Source organism: Lissotriton vulgaris, chromosome 2_1 (genome assembly GCF_964263255.1).
Source record: "Lissotriton vulgaris chromosome 2_1, aLisVul1.2, whole genome shotgun sequence".
NCBI classification, from domain to species: domain Eukaryota; kingdom Metazoa; phylum Chordata; class Amphibia; order Caudata; family Salamandridae; genus Lissotriton; species Lissotriton vulgaris.
This window is the reverse complement of record NC_141687.1, coordinates 358153305-358171943: the sequence shown is the minus strand read 5'-3', so window position 1 is coordinate 358171943 and position 18639 is coordinate 358153305. Positions and strand designations below refer to the sequence as shown.

At 46.5% G+C, this 18639-nt stretch overlaps 1 protein-coding gene across 2 annotated transcripts in view; it reads left to right on the top strand.

Annotated features, from left to right (window-relative positions):
- Positions 1–18639, top strand: part of LOC147730348 (uncharacterized) — a 222362-nt gene that overhangs the window by 145205 nt on the left and 58518 nt on the right. For both annotated transcript variants that reach the window (XM_086955154.1, XM_086955155.1), the window contains exon 4: positions 13300–13446. In XM_086955154.1, coding sequence (XP_086811280.1) covers positions 13300–13446 — 147 coding nt within the window. The remainder of the gene's footprint in view (positions 1–13299; positions 13447–18639) is intronic.

Genomic DNA, 18639 nt, shown 5'->3' with positions numbered 1-18639 from the left:
GATGGATAGAGGGAGGGCAATGGATAGATAGAAGGAGGGCGATGGATAGAGGGAGGGCGATGGATAGATAGAGGGAGGGCGATGGATAGATAGAGGGAGGGCGATGGATAGATAGAGGAGGGCGATGGATAGATAGAGGGTGAGCGATGGATAGATAGAGGGCATAGGGTACTGCCCCTAGAGTACCCTATTCCTGCTACAAGCAGCACACAGCATTGATGACACATGAGCTGTCCTGCAAAAAGTGTACATTTGTGGTCCCTGAGCACCCTTCAAACTAAGCTGCAGTCACTGTGAGAGTACCTGCTGCAAAGTAATGTGGGGGCCAGTGCAGGGGCTCGTATATGAGGTCTCAACTCCACATTGCAGTCATCCAATTGTATGATCTTCGGCCTAACAGCCTGTGCCCTACCAGCATCTTTGGGACAGATTATAGCACTCACTTTATTTGCTCATGTACAAAGGTCAAGTTTTGAGTAAGATGCTCAGATCGGTCAGGAGATTATTTACAATCCTGCCGATAGTGCAGCCAACAGCACCCCTAATTAGTTGCATATATACACACTTTATATATTTTCCCAAGCCCTGGGCTGAGCGCTGCTGGGTTACAACACAATGTCTTCCTACAAAGTCCCAGGCCGAAGCCCCTAGCAACTAATCAGGGCCTTGGAAGAGGAACATAGGCTGTTGGCCTTTAGGATATAAATTGTCAGTATTAGCTATTTGAAGCTCCCTGTCTGCATCTATTTTATTAAATAGAGGTCGCGCTTCAACTAAAAAAAGCCTTGAGTCTTCCATAGATAGCGATGTTATGACGCCACGTCTTATACTTTTTATTGTGTGTTAAATCACTTTCGTAACACACTAGCAATAATGCACGGAGATAACCAGGCTGGACAGTGTGTGCTGGAGGCACACAGCCATTGATAAACCTACTCATCGAGACATCCACCTTCTTTTCAACCATTCCAATGTAAGCTTTTACGTGCCGGTTTTTTATCTGCCCATCTTCCCCCATGCGCAGCATTCACTGAAAAAATACAAAATGCTCACTCCTCTTGGTTACGTCTGCACAGTAAATTGTGAGCCATCCTCATAGCTGCCAAGGTTCCAGATTGCTATGTGTGACATTTTCAGAATTTTTGGGTAATTATGAGTGACATTTCAATAATTATGAGTGACACTGTCTTGCGAGCAAAAATCTAGCAATTTAGACGAGGGAATCATAAATATTAGAACTTAGACCCAATTGAGCAAGGGAAATTATGAAAATGTTACACATAGCAATCAAAAACCTTGGCAGCTATGTACATCTAGAAAGCAGGTCACATGGCTCCGCTAAGAATTAACACCAAAAGGAGCAAAGACCTGCGTTTAGGCTGTAGAACCACTGGAGCGAAGCTGTGCAATCAGTCCCACTGGCAAGACAACAGTTTAGTAGAGAACACAGCTCTTTACTGGAACATGCCCCACCAATGTAGAAGGGGTATTGATGGGTGCACATGAGGCATTCAGAGGTGTGGTGGACCTGAGCATCACAAGAGCCTGTCCTGATGTCCTGGCATAAATATCTCTAGTGTCACTCAGTGTGTCTGTGTGAACCTGCGAGTGACAAGTAACACACCAAGCATAAATACACCAGATGACACTTCTGGCAAAATTTGAAATGTGTTTTCTGTCCATGGGCAAGAAGTGAAAACATTGAAACGGCACAAAAGCAGCATTGTCTTAAGTCGGGTATTGTGTATGCCCTGTAATCCTGCTTGAAGCCTAGAGAACAGCAAGTGTCAAAAGTCCCCTGAATCCAACACCTCGCCTTCAGATTCAGGCACACACAGGTAAGTGCAAATGTGGTCTGTCTCGAGTGACAGTCAGTACGCACGCTGAAGAGTCTGTGAACTGATGGACTAAGGCTGTTTAAAGAGAGCCCAAATAATAAAAATAAATAAAACAGGCGAGGAGCTTCACTAAACTCCATGCCGCTCTCCCACACGCGACCATAAAGCTGACTCAGGTCTGATGCCAGAAATTAATAAATCAGTTGACTCCGGCCCCAACAGTCTGCACTTCTGTGATACCATGCTGTTGAAGCCTCAGGAGAGCCTGTTACACACATTGCGGTTACAGTCAAGCAGGCTGATTATTTATTTATAAAGTTTTATATATATTTCAAAAATTATTTTTAAAATGTCACAGCAGTATAATTAAGTGAGTGGCCCTGGGGTCCGGTGCGCTGCTTACTACTACTGCGAGTTTAGTTAACACTTACTTGCACAATTGACTAAACTAAGAGAACAGCGCGTACTGGGTATTAAACATAAACTGTAAATGTCATTTTAAAAACACACTCACTTACAGCATACATGCTTTACTGGTTCACCCTTCAGCGGAGCTTCTCTTCCTGCTGCAGAGTACTTGTTAAACTAGTCCTACCAATGTAAATCTTTTACCCAAGTAGTATTAATTCGAGTCAAAATAGCAAAATAATACTGCCCCACAATGTGCAGTATTATGCCACGTAATTTGCGTTTCATGCAGCACAATCTAGTAAACTTTACTTCATAATGTGGCCCTCCATTGCTGCTTATTGGCCTAGAGTTGCTCTCTCTGCCTATAATTTTCCACTGAGCAAAAGCAGTCCGTAGACAACTACATAAAAGCCCAGGTTAAATGCATTTACTCAAAACACGCAAAGCTAAAATAAGATCCAAACGCTCGATCAACCTTAAGCAAAATTAAAGCACTGCCCACTTCTATTCCTGTCGAGCGACGTTATGCCACAGATAAAGTATGTTTTCTTGCAGTGCTGTGCAGAGCACACACAAGCTCCACCGATGCCGGCAAACATATTACTGACTGGCTCGTGCCCTAATTAAAGCGCGGCTGCATCATGAACAATAAATACGCCGTAAGGGACTTCATCATGTAGTGTACAGTGTGAGTTTGGCAACACAGTGCTACTACACAGTGCTACTAAAGTGGCAGGCAGGTTGCATGGCCAAGTAACTTACTGTCTCAGTTGTGCACTAGTTTGGCAGCATGCACCCGGGGATAGTGACTCCTCCACTGGTGTTTGAGCAAGTTCTGTCCGTAGGTGAGCCGCGCCACCGTCGCACTCTGCCGCGCCTGAGGCCTGAGCCTCTCAGGCACCATGCTGATGCTGTCGATGAGACAGTATAGCCCAGAGCTGACTTTCGCCGGCTGGTCCGCCGACTGCTGCAGCCAGCCTCAGGTGCGGGCACAGGCAATCGATTTGCGGCCCCTCTCGGCCGCGGCTGGCGGCCTGCCATCAGTAGCTGCTTCCCAGAGAGACAGGAGATTGGGAACGCGCGCGCGGCCGGCTCCGATCGCTTTTCTGAGCGTGCGCGTGACATCTCCTGTCTCCTGGGAAGCATAGCCGGTGACTATAGTATCGCGCCTGCGCGATGGCATATGGCTTCGCCATATGCATCGCAGGCGCGAGACCTAAAAAGTGAGCAACTTGCAGTGCCTTCTTTTTTAACCCTCACCTACCGCGACGCAATCCTATGACGTCACAGTGGCAGGTGAAGGCGGGGCCCGCAGGTCAGCATGCAAGTAGGTGAGGGCGGGGGCGCAGGTCAGCATGCAAGACACTAATTGTCTGCGCATGCCCATTTCTCGGTAAATGCGGCCCCCCTAGGAATCACAACAGCAGTAATGGTCAAGTCCATGACAGTTGTTGTTTTCCCTGGGGGGCCGCAAGGAGAGGTCTGGCGGGCCGCAAATGGCCCGCGGGCCGTACTTTGAGTACCGCCGCCCTAGGCCGTTGATATACAAGGTGAAAAGCGTAGGGGCTAAAATGCACCCTTGCCGAACTCCCTTTAGTGATTTAAACGGGGGGGTACATCTGCCATTATTTGACACTCGTACAGCTGCAAAAAGTTCCTGGTGCAACGCTGCCATAAATGTGACCAGAGCTTTGTCAATGCCCATTTCTAACAGGATCGCCCACAATTTTGACCTATTTACGAGATCAAATGCCGACGAAAGGTCCATAAAAGCAAGAAACACGGAACCCTCCTTGGCAACCGTGTACTTAGAGATGAGTAGGTGTAAATTACTGCATTGTTCAATGGTGCCTTTCCTCTCTCTGAAACCGTATTGCAGTTCGGACAGCCCACCGCAACCTTCGACGTTCTCCTTCAGTCTGGATAAGAGGACTCTGCCCAAGATTTTTACAGTTGAATCCAGGAGGGATATTGGTCTGTAAAATGCGGGGTCGTCCCGCCGACCTTTGTTTTTAAAAATAGGGACGATGATAGATTTGGCCCATGAAGCAGGAGCAGGGTTTCCAGTAACTGCGTTAAATACGTTTGACAGGACCTCAGCCCAAAGTTTGGGTGAAAACATGAAAAAGTCAGCGGGTACTCCGTCTGGCCCGGGCGCCTTATGTCTAGAGGTTTCCAACAAGGCTTTTTTCACTTCTTGAGCGTTAAAGTTGATGTGGTGGGCCTCTATGTTATGCAGTTTACCTATCTTTGAACCTTCAACAACGCCCCCATATACTTTTTCAAAGAAAGACAACCAAGACTCGTCCGTAATCACGCAGTCCATGGGATCGTTGCTGTCGTCACGAAATAAGGGCTGTTTGATGATATCCCAAAATCTCCTACTGTCCTTCAGTACAGCCGCTGAAAGGAGATTGTCCCATGTTTCACGTTTGATGTTGTCTTTACGGATCTTTATGGCTGCTTTATAGGCTTTTCTTAATCTCGAGATGTCCTCTTTGACCCTGGGCACTGATTTAAGTGCCGCCAATAGTTCTCTGTGGGCTTTAGAGCATGTAGGGTCGAACCATCGCTTGTGGCCCTGGGCTCCCCGGATAGGTTTGGCGAGTAAATCCTTCGAGACCTGGTCACAGATTGCCTCATAGGCGGCTATAATTTTAGTCCTTTGGGTGCCCGGATCTCTACATAACTCCACCTGGGCTTTAATTTTTGGGTAGCATTTTCCATAAAAGTTTTCAGGGATAACTTTAGCCCACTTTACACGTCTATCTTGATCAGAGATCCTCAGGGGATGGGCAGGTTTAGGCGTTGCTGGTGATAACCCCAAGTGAGCTCCCCAAGCTGCTTCAAGTAGGACCGGATTGTGATCACTGTAATGCGTGGGGACTGTGCGATAGGCCATTGTCCGATTTAGGATGCCTAAAGAGACAAAGATATAATCAATCACTGTGCCATGTTGGGCCCCAGTAAAGGTTGGACTTCTCAGCCCGCAGTCAGGTTCATGCAAGTCGTAGTAGGCCAATAGCTCTTCTAATTCCTGCCCCTCTACAGAATGTTCAAAGTGAGGTCCCCGTGTGGCTGCATCATCAGCCGCGTCGAGTTCTCTGCCCTTACAGGCTAAACCACATGGGTGGATGTTAAAATCACCTAATAAAATGAACTCAAAAGTAAGATTGATATCCTGTGATACTGTGTTTAAAATGTTTTCCAGGTTAGTGATATTACGCCCACTATAATCGCTGTTCCCAGAATTATAGAAATTGACAAACAATGTCCTGCTATCTTTATTAATCACCCTCTCGACTATAAGGATGTTGTCAGAGTCAACGCTGATCGGCCTGTAAGTGCCTTTTAGGGCTAATGAAAACAGTAACACCAAGCCGCCTTTGGCTCTGCCCGCTCTGCTGGATCTTGCAGGTTTAGTAAAGCTGGTGAACCCATCCAGCCAGAAACTGTTAGATGTGTCCCAAGTTTCTTGCAGGGCAATGATATGATAATCTGAAACAAATCTCAACCATGCTTTATCCTGGCGTTTTGAATTTGTGCCTGCTACGTTCCAGCTAATGATCTTACAAAAATCGGAGGGTGGTTGCTTTAAGTTGTTAGGACATGTTGGTGCTGAATTGACTGATTGTTGTGTTGCCAAAGCACCACTTGCTAATGGTGGGTCATTCGGCTCCTCCCTGGCGTGTGAGATTCCTTGTTCAAGTCAATCACAGGAATTTAAGTCAGAAAGAGGGGCAAACCTATTGCCTGTGCTAAAGCCCCACTCAAGCGGAGTAGCTACTTGCCCGTGGCCATATAGTGCTGGGTTCCACATAAATTGAGGTGTGTTTGGATAATGCGGGAACTGGTCGTTTCTCGGCCATTGTACTGACCTGACGCCCCGGGCGTTGCGATCCTCACGCGGCAGGCCCCCTCCCCAGGCGTTAACTCTTGGCTCTTGTGCCAAGACAGGTCTAATGTTCAGATCAAACGGACGATAAAATCTTCCTGGATCCTGATGAGCTATAGGCTGAAGCCAGTCATTTGGATGTCGAGGTCTGGTGGCAGCTCTCCAGTTACTCTTATTGGTGTGACTGTTGTAGCCGCTAGAATTTGGTAAAGTGCGAAACTTAGACTCATCAAAAAAGAACTTAAGGATGAGAGGGACAATGGAGCCTCTACGGCGTTGAGGTGGAAAGACATTGTTCAAAATATCTGGAAGGACCTCCGCGTTTGCGAAGTTTAAAATAACGCAATCCCCTTGGAACTTTTTGGGCTTGCTTCCTATCCAAGGAACCCTCCTAGACATGACGATGTCCCCTGCCAGCTTATCGTATCCTTGATCTGTCATAAGCATGTTGTTAGTGAGCCAATACATCGCTTTATCTTTCAGATCCTGATTGGACTCTACTTTGCCTGGTGCTAGGACAGGGACATTTGCCAACACCAGAACTACCGGTGAGGCTTCCAGAATAAATTGGGCTGAAAGGTCCTCCTGCTGTATTCCCCCAGGGGCAACAGTTATGTTAGCACTGTGATCTACTGCTTCAGCATCCTGCCCAGGGACAGGCAATAAGGTTGGTGGTAGTGGCGGCGGCGGGAGCGAAGGCCCCTGCTGAGTGAGTTGCCCCTGCTGAGTGAGTTGCGAGTTACTTGTACTAGGGGTGTCCTCCGTATTAGTAGGAATTAGATTTGTAACAAGGGAGGACAGGTTTTCGACCTCTTCGGCCAGCTTGCTGTGGGCCGCACCCAGCTTTTTGACCTCCGATGTTAATTTATCAAGCTTCCCTATCATGGGTTTGATTATGGTCTTGATTTTAATGTCTATCATTTCTTGGATCCTATTAAAGAGGCCGTCATTATTATTACTACTAAGCTCGCTCTCAGTGTCAGGATCCGCCAAATTCTCTGGCCGTCTGGAAGATAGAGCGGTGGCCTTTTTTTTGCCTGGGTGTTTCCCCCCCCGTTTGGCTACGGATTTACGGCAGGCTCTGACCGCCCGTGTAATGGGCCGCGGGGACTGTGAAGCTACTTCTGTGATGGAAATCTGATGGTTAGAGTCGTTGTTGGTATTTAATGATAGGTTTATCGGATCTGATCCGTCAAATCGTGGTTCAGAGTCAACATCGGTATTGACCTCGACTCCATTGTGGTATAGGTTCTGTTCTGTGGGGTGTATTGTGAGGTTTACCAGCGGTGGGTCAGTTGTCTCAGTACTAAGTGTGCTTGTGGAAGGACTTACCGAAGGCATAATGGGTGATTGACTTAGGCCTAAGGATTGCCTTCGCTTGTTATTAATGTCATTAACCACTTGTACCAAATAAGAGTCTAAGGTATTCACAGGCTCGTCCGGCGCAGGTACCCGTTTTCTCACCATAGTCAAAGCTGTTGATTGAACACCCTACAGAAAGCGTGGCCCCCGATTTGATCTAAAAAGGTGCCAATAGGGGAGAGTAATTATGGCTGACAATGGATCAATATCTGGTTGAGTACGGTCCAAACACAGACCTATAGCTTAGTTAACACAGTAATAGGGTAGAAACAGTACCTTAGTGATCCGCCGAAATGTTAAGGATATGGCCTAGCCTGGCCTTTTCGTGCCTCTGAGGGCAACAGAGGGCCCGCCCTTTGCCCGGGCTTCGCCCCGGGCGTCCCGCTCGCGTCCCGCGACGCTGAGGGCTTACAAATTTGTAGCGCCCCTCCCGGCGCTTTTGCCACGTCGGGGAACGCGCCGCCGCTAAGCCCGATGGGAAGTGTAGTCCCTAGGCGGCGGCGCGACTGGTGGCGGGATTCCGGTGATTTTGGCTGGCTGGTCCGCTGTTCCGCGGTAGTGAAGCTCTCCGAGCGCTCTCCTCTCCTAGCGCTACAAGGTAGGGCTCTGGTCGTCTTTTGTCAGTGTGCTTTCGCCTCCCCCCCGCTCCACCGAGGGCTTACAAATTTGTAGCGCCCCTCCCGGCGCTTTTGCCGCGTCGGGGAACGCGCCGCCGCTAAGCCCGATGGGAAGTGTAGTCCCTAGGCGGCGGCGCGACTGGTGGCGGGATTCCGGTGATTTTGGCTGGCTGGTCCGCTGTTCCGCGGTAGTGAAGCTCTCCGAGCGCTCTCCTCTCCTAGCGCTACAAGGTAGGGCTCTGGTCGTCTTTTGTCAGTGTGCTTTCACCTCCCCCCCGCTCCACCGAGGGCTTACAAATTTGTAGCGCCCCTCCCGGCGCTTTTGCCGCGTCGGGGAACGCGCCGCCGCTAAGCCCGATGGGAAGTGTAGTCCCTAGGCGGCGGCGGGATTCCGGTGATTTTGGCTGGCTGGTCCGCTGTTCCGCGGTAGTGAAGCTCTCCGAGCGCTCTCCTCTCCTAGCGCTACAAGGTAGGGCTCTGGTCGTCTTTTGTCAGTGTGCTTTCTATTTAAGTGGCTTTTAAAGGTTTTTTCTTTTTTACGATCTATTGTTTTTTTTATCAATCTGTTAATCACCCCATTGGACTTGGGCGACTTTTCTCCCATCGTTCCTTTCGGATCTGCGATTCCACAGTTGGAAATGCGATCCAAGTAATCAGATTGGCCGGCCCCACCATTTCAGGAATCAGAGCAGAGTCCCTGCATCCTGCAGAAAAAGATAAAAGGCCATGTAAGAGGACAGGGTAGGTACTTCCTGTGTCCCAACTGTAGGGGGACACAGTAGGGGGACCCGCAAAGCACCTCACTTGGTGTAAGATAAATAGTTTCAAATAGTCCTAGACTATGTAGATGCTTTTTTGGCATTTGTGAATCACTGAAACCTAAAGTGCAAAGATTGGTACCACAGACCCCAGCTGCAAGCTTGTCCTCGGTTAGTGGAACCCAAGAATGAGGTTTGCGCTGATTCTATGGTAACAAATAAGGATCAGCTCATCCAAAAAAAGACATTTGGAGAGACCCTAGCCAAAGAGCAAGTTCTATTGTTAAAGCCCTATGTGTAGCGGGTTTTGTCCGCAAGTAACAAGTCGGCGGTAGGTCAAACCCCCTGGCCAAATGCTGCTATGCGTGACCACCAGTGGAAAATTTGGTGCAGGGCCTGGCGAGAAGCCTGGCTATACAGCCAACCCCCTCAGCACATGGCCTTGGGCTGTGCGCAGCTAGTGTTAGGACCCAAAGATGGTTTGGATGCAGAATCTGGGCAGAGGCCAGCTTCTGTGGCCAACCCCAGCTGTGTGAAGCCGAAGGCAATGTGCAGAAAGGGTTGTACGCATGTGGGTGGTTGGGCACAGGGCCAAATAGGGCCTAGGCCATATGTGGTGCAGGGCCTGGATTCTCGCTAGGCCTTGCACCATATATTCCACTGGTGGCCACGCATAGCAGCATTTTGCCAGAGGGTCTGACCTACTGCAGAAGTTTTACTTGCAGCCAGCATTTGGCCAGAGGGTCTGACCTACGGCCGACTTGTTACTTGCCGCCAAAACCTGCTACAGATAGGGCTTAAACAATACATCTTGCTCTTTGGCTAGGGTCTTTCCAAATTTCTTTTGTTTTGGATTAGCAGATTCTTATTTGTTACGGCAAATTCAGCGCAAACCTCATTCTTGGGTACCGCTAACCAAGGACGAGCTTGCAGCTGGGGTCTGTGGTAACAATCTTGGTACTGCGGGCACCGGCCACCGTTTTAGGTTTCAGGGATCCACAGCGGGGGTTGGCTGTCCTTGTTCTGGGCACAGGGCATGGCCAGAGGCAATCTGCAAAAGGGGTTGGCCACCCTTCAGCTGTGTGTAATGCTTTGTGAATCCAGGATTTACAGTTCTAAGCCCCAAGAATCCTGGAAGGCTTCAAACATAGAAAAAAGGAAAAATAACAGTACGTGTGTGTGTTTTAGTTGAAATTATATAAACCCTTACGTTTAAACAACTGAATTCAGAAAGGATGTCCTGCATCCGCAGTCATGCAAGAGTCTGAATCTGAAAAAAAATGGTGGTCCTAAAGTTTTGTATCTCTTGGCAGATTGACTTAATCCTTAAACATCAACTAAAAGAAAGGAGTCATCGGATTGGTTACACACTCCACATTATCAAAAACAAGTCCATATCATTGGGGAAAAGGAGCACATGGTTTTGACTTCTACTCTGTGCAGAGCAGAACATTTTAACATATCTTTCTCCTTTTCCTAAAGAAGGTAGATGTCCCAAAAAGATAGCACCAGATTGAAAATGAAGCAACTGCTGAAGAAGCAGGAGAAGAGGTTGTTGAAATTCCTTCAACTCTTGGGAAATCCAGGCAGAGTGTCAAAGGTCGTGCGCAGCAGGAGTTGGCTGCCAGAAGCCGGATGGGGCCCTACAACCAACCCCTACAGCACTCAGCTGAAGGCCTTATATAACGGAGGTTGACTGCACAATGTGGGTTGTGTGCAGGGCCTGGCTACATGTGGCTGCCCCTTGCTGTGTACGGCTGAAGTCCCTATCAGGGAGGGTAGTTCGGTCTGGCGGGCTGTAGGCCCATGTTCACCATGACGAGCCAAAGACTGCCCGCAGCAAAGGTTGGGTGCAGAGACTGGCCGCAGACCAGTCCTTGCTGTCATACACACTATGGATGGCCAAAGGCCTTGTGCAGCTGGAGTTGGCTGCCCACGGTTGGTTGGTTACAGGAAACTGTTTACACATGGTAAATAATACAAAAAGAATATTAAACTCACAGGGCAAAAACAAATGTTAAAGTGCAGTTATGGTAAGCTTTGATTATAACCGATTACAAATGCCTAAAAAGAAGCTTAGACATTCACAGAAAAAACAGAGATAATGTGAAGTTGTGCTTGTGAACCAAAATCGAGAATTTGAGGGAGAGCTTGAATCCATAACTTGCACAATATACAGGCAAACCATAACTTGCTCATGAAATGTAATCTTTTTGACCCCACAATATTTATCCATTAAGCAGCAACACCTAAAAGTACAATTTAATAAACATACAATCTCAAACTAATTACTAATACTATAAACGTAGTTTCCTCTTTCACAGGAGTACGGGTAATATAATATCTAATTCTATCTGTAAGATCATACACAACATTTGTTATTGCATCTTTACATCAAGATGATTTTATCCAGCATGCTAGTTATAGTTTACATGTCAGTTTGCAAGTTATGGATTGCAGTCCTAACCATAACATGCAGATTTCAGGGATTTTTTCAGCTGTATTTTGCAACCATATCTCCTCTTTAACTGTGGTATATTGGCATCATCGAGTTTGACCATGTACATAATCTATATATTTCCATGTACATCATCTAATCTATATATATAAAAACGAAAGTATGTCTGTTTGTCCTTTATGCATTACTACACCATTCATCCGATCGCCATGAAACTTTGGGAAGTTGTTGAGTACACTCCCGCGAATGTTTCTGGCAAAAAAAAAGAAAGAAAAATATGTTAAATATCGGCCCCCTGTCCCCCAGGGCCCTCATAATCTTTCCAATACTGAACGTTTACAGTTTACGGTGCAACTTGCTTTTGGAATGACCATCAACAAAGCACAAGGACAATCGCTGCAAGTGTGTGGACTAGATTTGGAGAATCCGTGCTTCTCACATGGACAACTGTATGTGGCCAGCTCACACGTCGGAAAACCTTCGATTTATTAGTGTATGCACCAGATGGAAAAAAAAAATACTTTGTATCCACAACCACTCGAATAAATAAACAGAATTAAAACAACACTTTAAAATGTTTTCCATATTAAAATGAATAAGTTTCAATAAAAATGAGACAATGTAAATTGAATGTCATCATAACAAGTTTTCTTAAATTTCCTTTCTTCTGAGATCGCAGCAACGCGCAATGGATAAGCTAGTATATATATATATATATATATATATATATATATATATATATATATATATATATATATATATATATACACAAATGTATGTCTGTCTGTCTGTCTGTTTGTCCTTTATGCATTACTACACCATTCATCCGATCAGCATGAAACTTTGGGAAGTTGTTGAGTACACTCCTGCGAAGGTTTCTGGCCCAAAAAATAAATAAATAAATAAATTAATTTAAAAAAAAATAATAATAATTTGTTAAAAGTTGTTGAGTACACTCCCGCAAATGTTTCTGGCCCAAAAAAAATTGTTAAATATCGGCCCCACAGGGCCCTCATAATCTTTTCAAAACTGAACGTTTACAGTTAACAGTGCGACTCACTTTTGCAATGACCATCAACAAAGCACAAGGACAATCGCTGCAAGTGTGTGGACTACATTTGGAGAATCAATGCTTCTCACATGGACAACTGTATGTGGCCAGCTCACGCGTGAGAAAACCTTCTGATTTATTAGTGTACGCACCAGACGGAAAAACAAAAAATACCGTGCATCCACAAGCACTCAAATAAATAAACGGAATTAAAACAACACTTTAAAATGTTTTCCATATTAAAATGAATAAGTTTCAATAAAAATGACACAATCTAAATTGAATGTTATCATAACAAGTTTCCTTAAATTTCCTATCTTCTGAGATCGCAGCAACGCGCAACGGGTAAGCTAGTCATTTATATATATTTGTCATTTATGAATCCCCTTGTGTATTGTCTGTGTATTTCCAAAGCATAATATATAGCCCTTATTACAATTGTGCTGCTACTGTGGGTGCAGATTGCGCATCCGCTAATTGCCAATTGTGTGAGATGCTGTAATTAGTTGGTATCAAGTTCTGAATTGCAGACCTTGGAAAAGGAGGTAGTTTCAAAACTACACATTTTACCCCATTTCAATGTGTACAAACAGACATTTGTACCTACTTAGTCTCAGAATGTTCACCAAATTTTACCTCCGTTTGGAAGTGACTTCTAATCCCATTTTGGCCACAAATTTGAGTTTGTTAATGAAACAGGATTTACGGGCCAACTTTAATCAAGATCTATATATCAACTTGTTTATTGCCAACGTGTTTCAGTGTTTTTTGTCTTCATATTACCATGTCTATTTTACATATTTTTGTGTATAATATCTATATATGTTATATCCACAACGTCGCCTAGGGATGGTTGGCTGGTAATCACTGTGTGTCATCAGTCATGGATCCATTTTCCCCCCTGTGCAGGTGCTGCCATTGCCAATCACCTTGGGAAAGGTTTCCTGGCAATTAGGAAAGCAGGACATCTGTGTGTCCTGACCCGCGCACAGAACTATGTTGACTATTCGGGTCGGGAGAAGGTGTTGGAGGTTCGCGTGGATGCAATCCGACCCGGTGAGTAGTAATGGATTTGTTTTGGATGCATATTTGCCTGTAGGAATTGTAGGGCTCTGTGTTGGGCCATGAAGCGAAGTATCTGCCTTTCCTTGAATACAATATTAACATATAAATATTGACTCAAGATAAGGATAGCTGGGCCCATCTCCTACATTTGCTGACTGCTGAAAACCAAACCTGTACTGAATCACGGAGATCGATACACAACATCCTCTCAGCCGATATTCGAAGTCCGCTTAAAGCTATAACACATCTCTCTTTCTTGTAACCAGAATAGTTAGATGAAACAAGACTGTCAGATGAATACTACATGTTGTTGTTTTTTTATTACAGCAACAAACGCAAATAGATACAGCAGACATGTCACTGATACAGATTGTAATAGCATCACATTTCTCCCCCCCCAAATCTGCATGCTAAATATACATGGCATATGGCAGCACACCTGCGGTCAGAATCTCATGGGCTCGTTGAGTATGTGTGGTTGTATGATGTTACAACGCGATCAAAATGATCGAGGTACATCACAATGCATCTTTTACAACGCAAGTCGTTACCACAACTTGCTCTGTAGGGTGCTGGACTTGGGAATAATAAGATTTACTTTTCCAATTCCAGCCTACGTACAGTAGGGAAGGTGTTAGAATAGTAAATCTACTATTCCTTAGTCTAGAGCACCCTCCAGCGCAAGTCGTGGTAACGACTTGCGTTGCAAAAGATGCGTCGTAATAGCACCGCTGTGTTTTGACCGCGTTGTGATGGATGTTTTCCCTCTGACATACCACCAGGTCCACCAACATACACCAGTCTAAGTCACGTTTCCATGCATCAGTGTCTGGTGGTTGGGCGGACCCTGGGGCTTTAACAATGTTCCACTTTTCAACACTAGGCCCACTGTCATCCCTAGTCTCGTGGCCCTGGTGGCAGCAGTCTCGCCCCAAACATTAAAAATACATTGTTCAGCTGGCAGGGCAGTTTTCCGCACCCCCAGCCGACCTCAAACAGTAAATTACGTCAGCCCAGTAGTTGTGTTTAAGTGGGTAGTCCCAAAGGATGGGAAGGAAGGTGCCCTTTGCCTGCAGCCCAGTAGACACTGGTCATCTCCAGTCCACCCCACATGAATCATGGTAGTTCTAGCATAGTAGGAACAGTGTCGGATTTGGATTAGGTTTGAGTGAAATCTCGACCGGCTAGCCCTCTCCTTCGGGGATGCCAATGCCTCCTCCCACTCGTCATCTTTACACGGTCTCCCACTCTGAAGATTCCTAGTATGTCCCATTTATCAAATCCCAGCTGATCTTGCAGGGTCTCTAGGATTGTATCCGACCACAGTGGTGTCATTTGCATAATAGGGTTTTTACACCCCAAATATGCTGTTGCTTTCCTCCAGAGCTGTATTACCAGCCGCATAGGGTCCGGCCACTCTGCACCTTATCATAATACAAGTCCTGGGTTAACCTCGTCGCCCCATCACCACCCTATCCATGAGGAGCGAAAGTTCCATCTGTTGACTACAATGAGCTTGGACGCCCAATAGTATTTTGGGATGTCTGGCAGCACAATCCCCCGTCGAACCACCCCCCCTAGTGGGTTTTGACAGGGCTATCTGTCGGCTGTCACTCCATCCACAGCAATGTACGCATTTCCTCCTCAATGCCTCAAAATATGAACTAGGCACAGCATAAGAAGATAAGACATAGAGGAATCGGAGCATGGATATCATTTTAAAAATGGCCACTTTGGGAGCGAGAGTGGAAGCAATTTACAATGTTGCGCACACTGCGGCTATCTATCAATCACCGACAAGAGGTTTCATTGTGTAAAGAGAGTTGAGTTCGGAGTAATGTAGATCCCTAAGTATTGGAATCTTGTCAACTTTTGCTGCACAGTCCGGCTACAACCGAGGCACAGGGCCCTTTAGGGGTTTACAGTATGGATTTGTGCCCTTTTGATAATATAGCCAGAACATCCACCAAAGATTGAGATGATCTGCATTAACTGGGTCAGGGTCAGCACCGGGTTTGTCACATAAGGAGGATTTCATCGACATATTTTATCTTCCCACTGTCCCTCCCACTGCATGCTTTACACTAACGGTCCGCCAAAGACTCAAGATCCAGCGAAAACATCAAAGGGGAAAGGGGCATCCTTACCAGGTGCCTCTTGATAATTGAAATACCTTACAGCATCTACTATTTACTTTGGCCTGTGCAACTGTTCCGCATAGAGGATCTAAACCCACTGGAGAGACTTGGGGCTGAAACCCTGGCTTGCCAGTTCCACAAACATATAGTGCCATTCTAACATATTCAATGCCATCTTTGCATCAAGGGATAGCACCAGTGCTAAGTTAAAGTTAGCGATCTGCCCCATCACCCGAAACAGACGGCGGAGGTTAAGGTTGGTGCCACGTTGGGGCATAACTCGGATGTACTGAAGTGGTAATGACCTTAATTAGGTGTCGTGCTAACAGTTTAGCAGGTATTTTAACCTCCACACTTTTGAGAGTTATCGCCCTATATAAGGCACAGTCCTCAGGTGGTTTCCCTACCTTATCTATAATCACAATGGTGGCCAATCATTGATCACGCTGCAGCTCCCCCCTTCACCCTGCTTTCTGGGTACATGGCTTGCAAGTGCAGGGCTAGAGTGGTACCCATCATTTTATACAATTGAATTGGTATCCCACATATTGGAAGTATTATGTTTAAACATTTTTTCAGAACTAAAATATAATTTAAAAGATGAAAATATACAAAGAAAAAAAGAACACCAGTGTTTAAAGTGCCTTCAAGATAGAAACACGAATGATACAAAATCAATCAGTCATGTTGGTGTTCGGAATGTGTATTGGGCATATTATGAACCTTCTACTCTTGCCTTCTTCCTTACGGAATGTTGCCTGAGCAATTGGGCATCTCCTGAAGTCAAACCTCTTCTTGTCCTACCATGCCTAACATTTCCTCATCAGATATTAACATGAACCCATTACATCCACTCTGACCTGCTGTGGTCAAAGGCCTTTGCCCATACGTTCCTTACAACATGAAAACATGGCTTGCTGTCAGATGCCTGATCTTGCAAGATCTGGGAAGACAGAGGGATAGCTCTCCAGTCATATACCTGAGTAGGTAAGATCTGTGTAGCAGTATAGTTAGCTTTGCTTTCAGAAGCATGATCTGAAAGGACTTCATTAGCTGAATGACTGAAAATGTCATGAGAGGTGTATACCTTGTGCAATCTTTTTTACCAAAATTATAACTTTGTTGTCAGATGCTGACCCTGAAGGAGCACTGTAGCATGAGGGATAACCCTGCTCTCAAATGCATGAATATAGACTATACGTGTAACCGGAGGGATCTGAGATCATCTGCGTAAGCAAAGTGCTAGTGTGTGGTCACATGTCTGAAGTGGTTCTACATCTGTATATCATCCCGCGTACACTCAACAGACATCCTACAGCAATATAACCTCATAATAGATCTATATACCCAACCTCGGCCAACGCAATCCACATTTATGCTCAGACAGCCACCATCATATGCACACACAATCAACACACTCACCTTGACGCACCAACAAACATACCATCATGGCGTAAAGGGGTGGAAATAGTGGCATATGTGGGTTGTGTGTGCATCGGAGGATGGTTGTGTTGACGTATGAAGTGGATTGAATGAAAGTTTGTAGGTGTGTTGGCCTATGATGGTTGTGTTGGTGTGTGATGTTAGTTGTGTGGATGCATGATGGTACCAGAGCGGGCCTATAATAGTGAATATGTGGACGTATTAGGCGTAAATGGGATTATGTTGGCTTATGTTACTAAGAGAGTTGGGGGATGATGGGTTGTGTGGACACATAATGTTTGTTGTGTTGGTGTGTGATGCTGTGTGTGTTGACATGATATTTCATGAGTGGATATATGAAGATGTTTAAAATTGTATATAGTTGTTGGTGCCTATGACACTGATCATTTGGTTATAGGATGGTTAATTATTGATGCTCGTTGTGATAATGTATGATGGTGGATATGTTGGGTTGGGGGAGTGGCTCCGCTCCCGATCCCCGATTTTATCCTGAAAAACTGCACAAAATCCACCCTAAAGTGCATCATTCGACCACTTAAGGACACCTGAACAGCAGGGAACCCCCAGGCGATGAAATCGGGGTGCCCACGGCGCTCATCGGCTCTTGAGAAAAACGAAGAAGTGCTGAGGTGGCGATGGAACAAGATGGCGCCCGGTGCTGGCTCTCGAAAGCCCTGATGGCGAAGTCCCCTTAGTAACTCTCTGGGGGGGAAGGCCCGAGACGAAGGGGTTGGCACCCAAGCCCGCTTGTTTATTCCACCGTGCCGTGAGAAGGGGAGCTTGCCAAACCTACAGCCTGGGTAGGTCGGGTGTTTTACGAACAAAGACTGAGGAGTGTAAGATAGCGGCCGCCCTGGCACCGAGAGGTCGCGGAGGGCACACCGCCTAACAGCAGTGCGGGAGGCGAGACCATCCTGGCTCAGAGGCGCTATGGGCGCACATCCGGCCGCACCCTGAGAGAGGCCCTGGTCTCCATGACGATGAGGCGTGAAGCGACTCCCCTGAGTAGTCACCCCGCGGAGGGACCGAGGTGCGGGCTTGGTCGCCGGAGCGACACCAGCGAGAGGGAATCGGATCCGGAAGACCAGATGACTCCGGGACGACATCGATTGGAGCCAACGGAGGCCGCACTGGCGAATAGAATCCCACTCTCCCTGAGGGGCTTGGTGACCTGGGGCCAGAGCTGACTTGAGCTTGATGATGACGGACCAGTGAACAAAATGGGGAAACCTAGGGGAAAAGTGGAGGAGGCTGCGAGTTCGTTAGTGGCGGAAAGCCCACCACAATCCCCGACAGACTTGCAGCAGCTGCAAACTTGCATCCTGGAAGCCATACAAGCCACCAAGGAGGTGCTACAACAAGATATTGCCCAAGTGGTGACGGGCCTGGGACTATTGCGAGCCGACCATGACAAACTGTAGGATAGGGTCAAGGCTGCGGAAAATACCATCAAAGAGATATTGCCCGAACATAAGTCTATGGAGGGGAGACTGGGAGACGCATTGGACCGCATCCAGGCCTTGGAGAGGAGGGCGCTTAGTGGGCCTTCTGGAACAGAAAGAAGGGGACGATATGGTGGGATACCTCGAGCAATGGCTGAGGA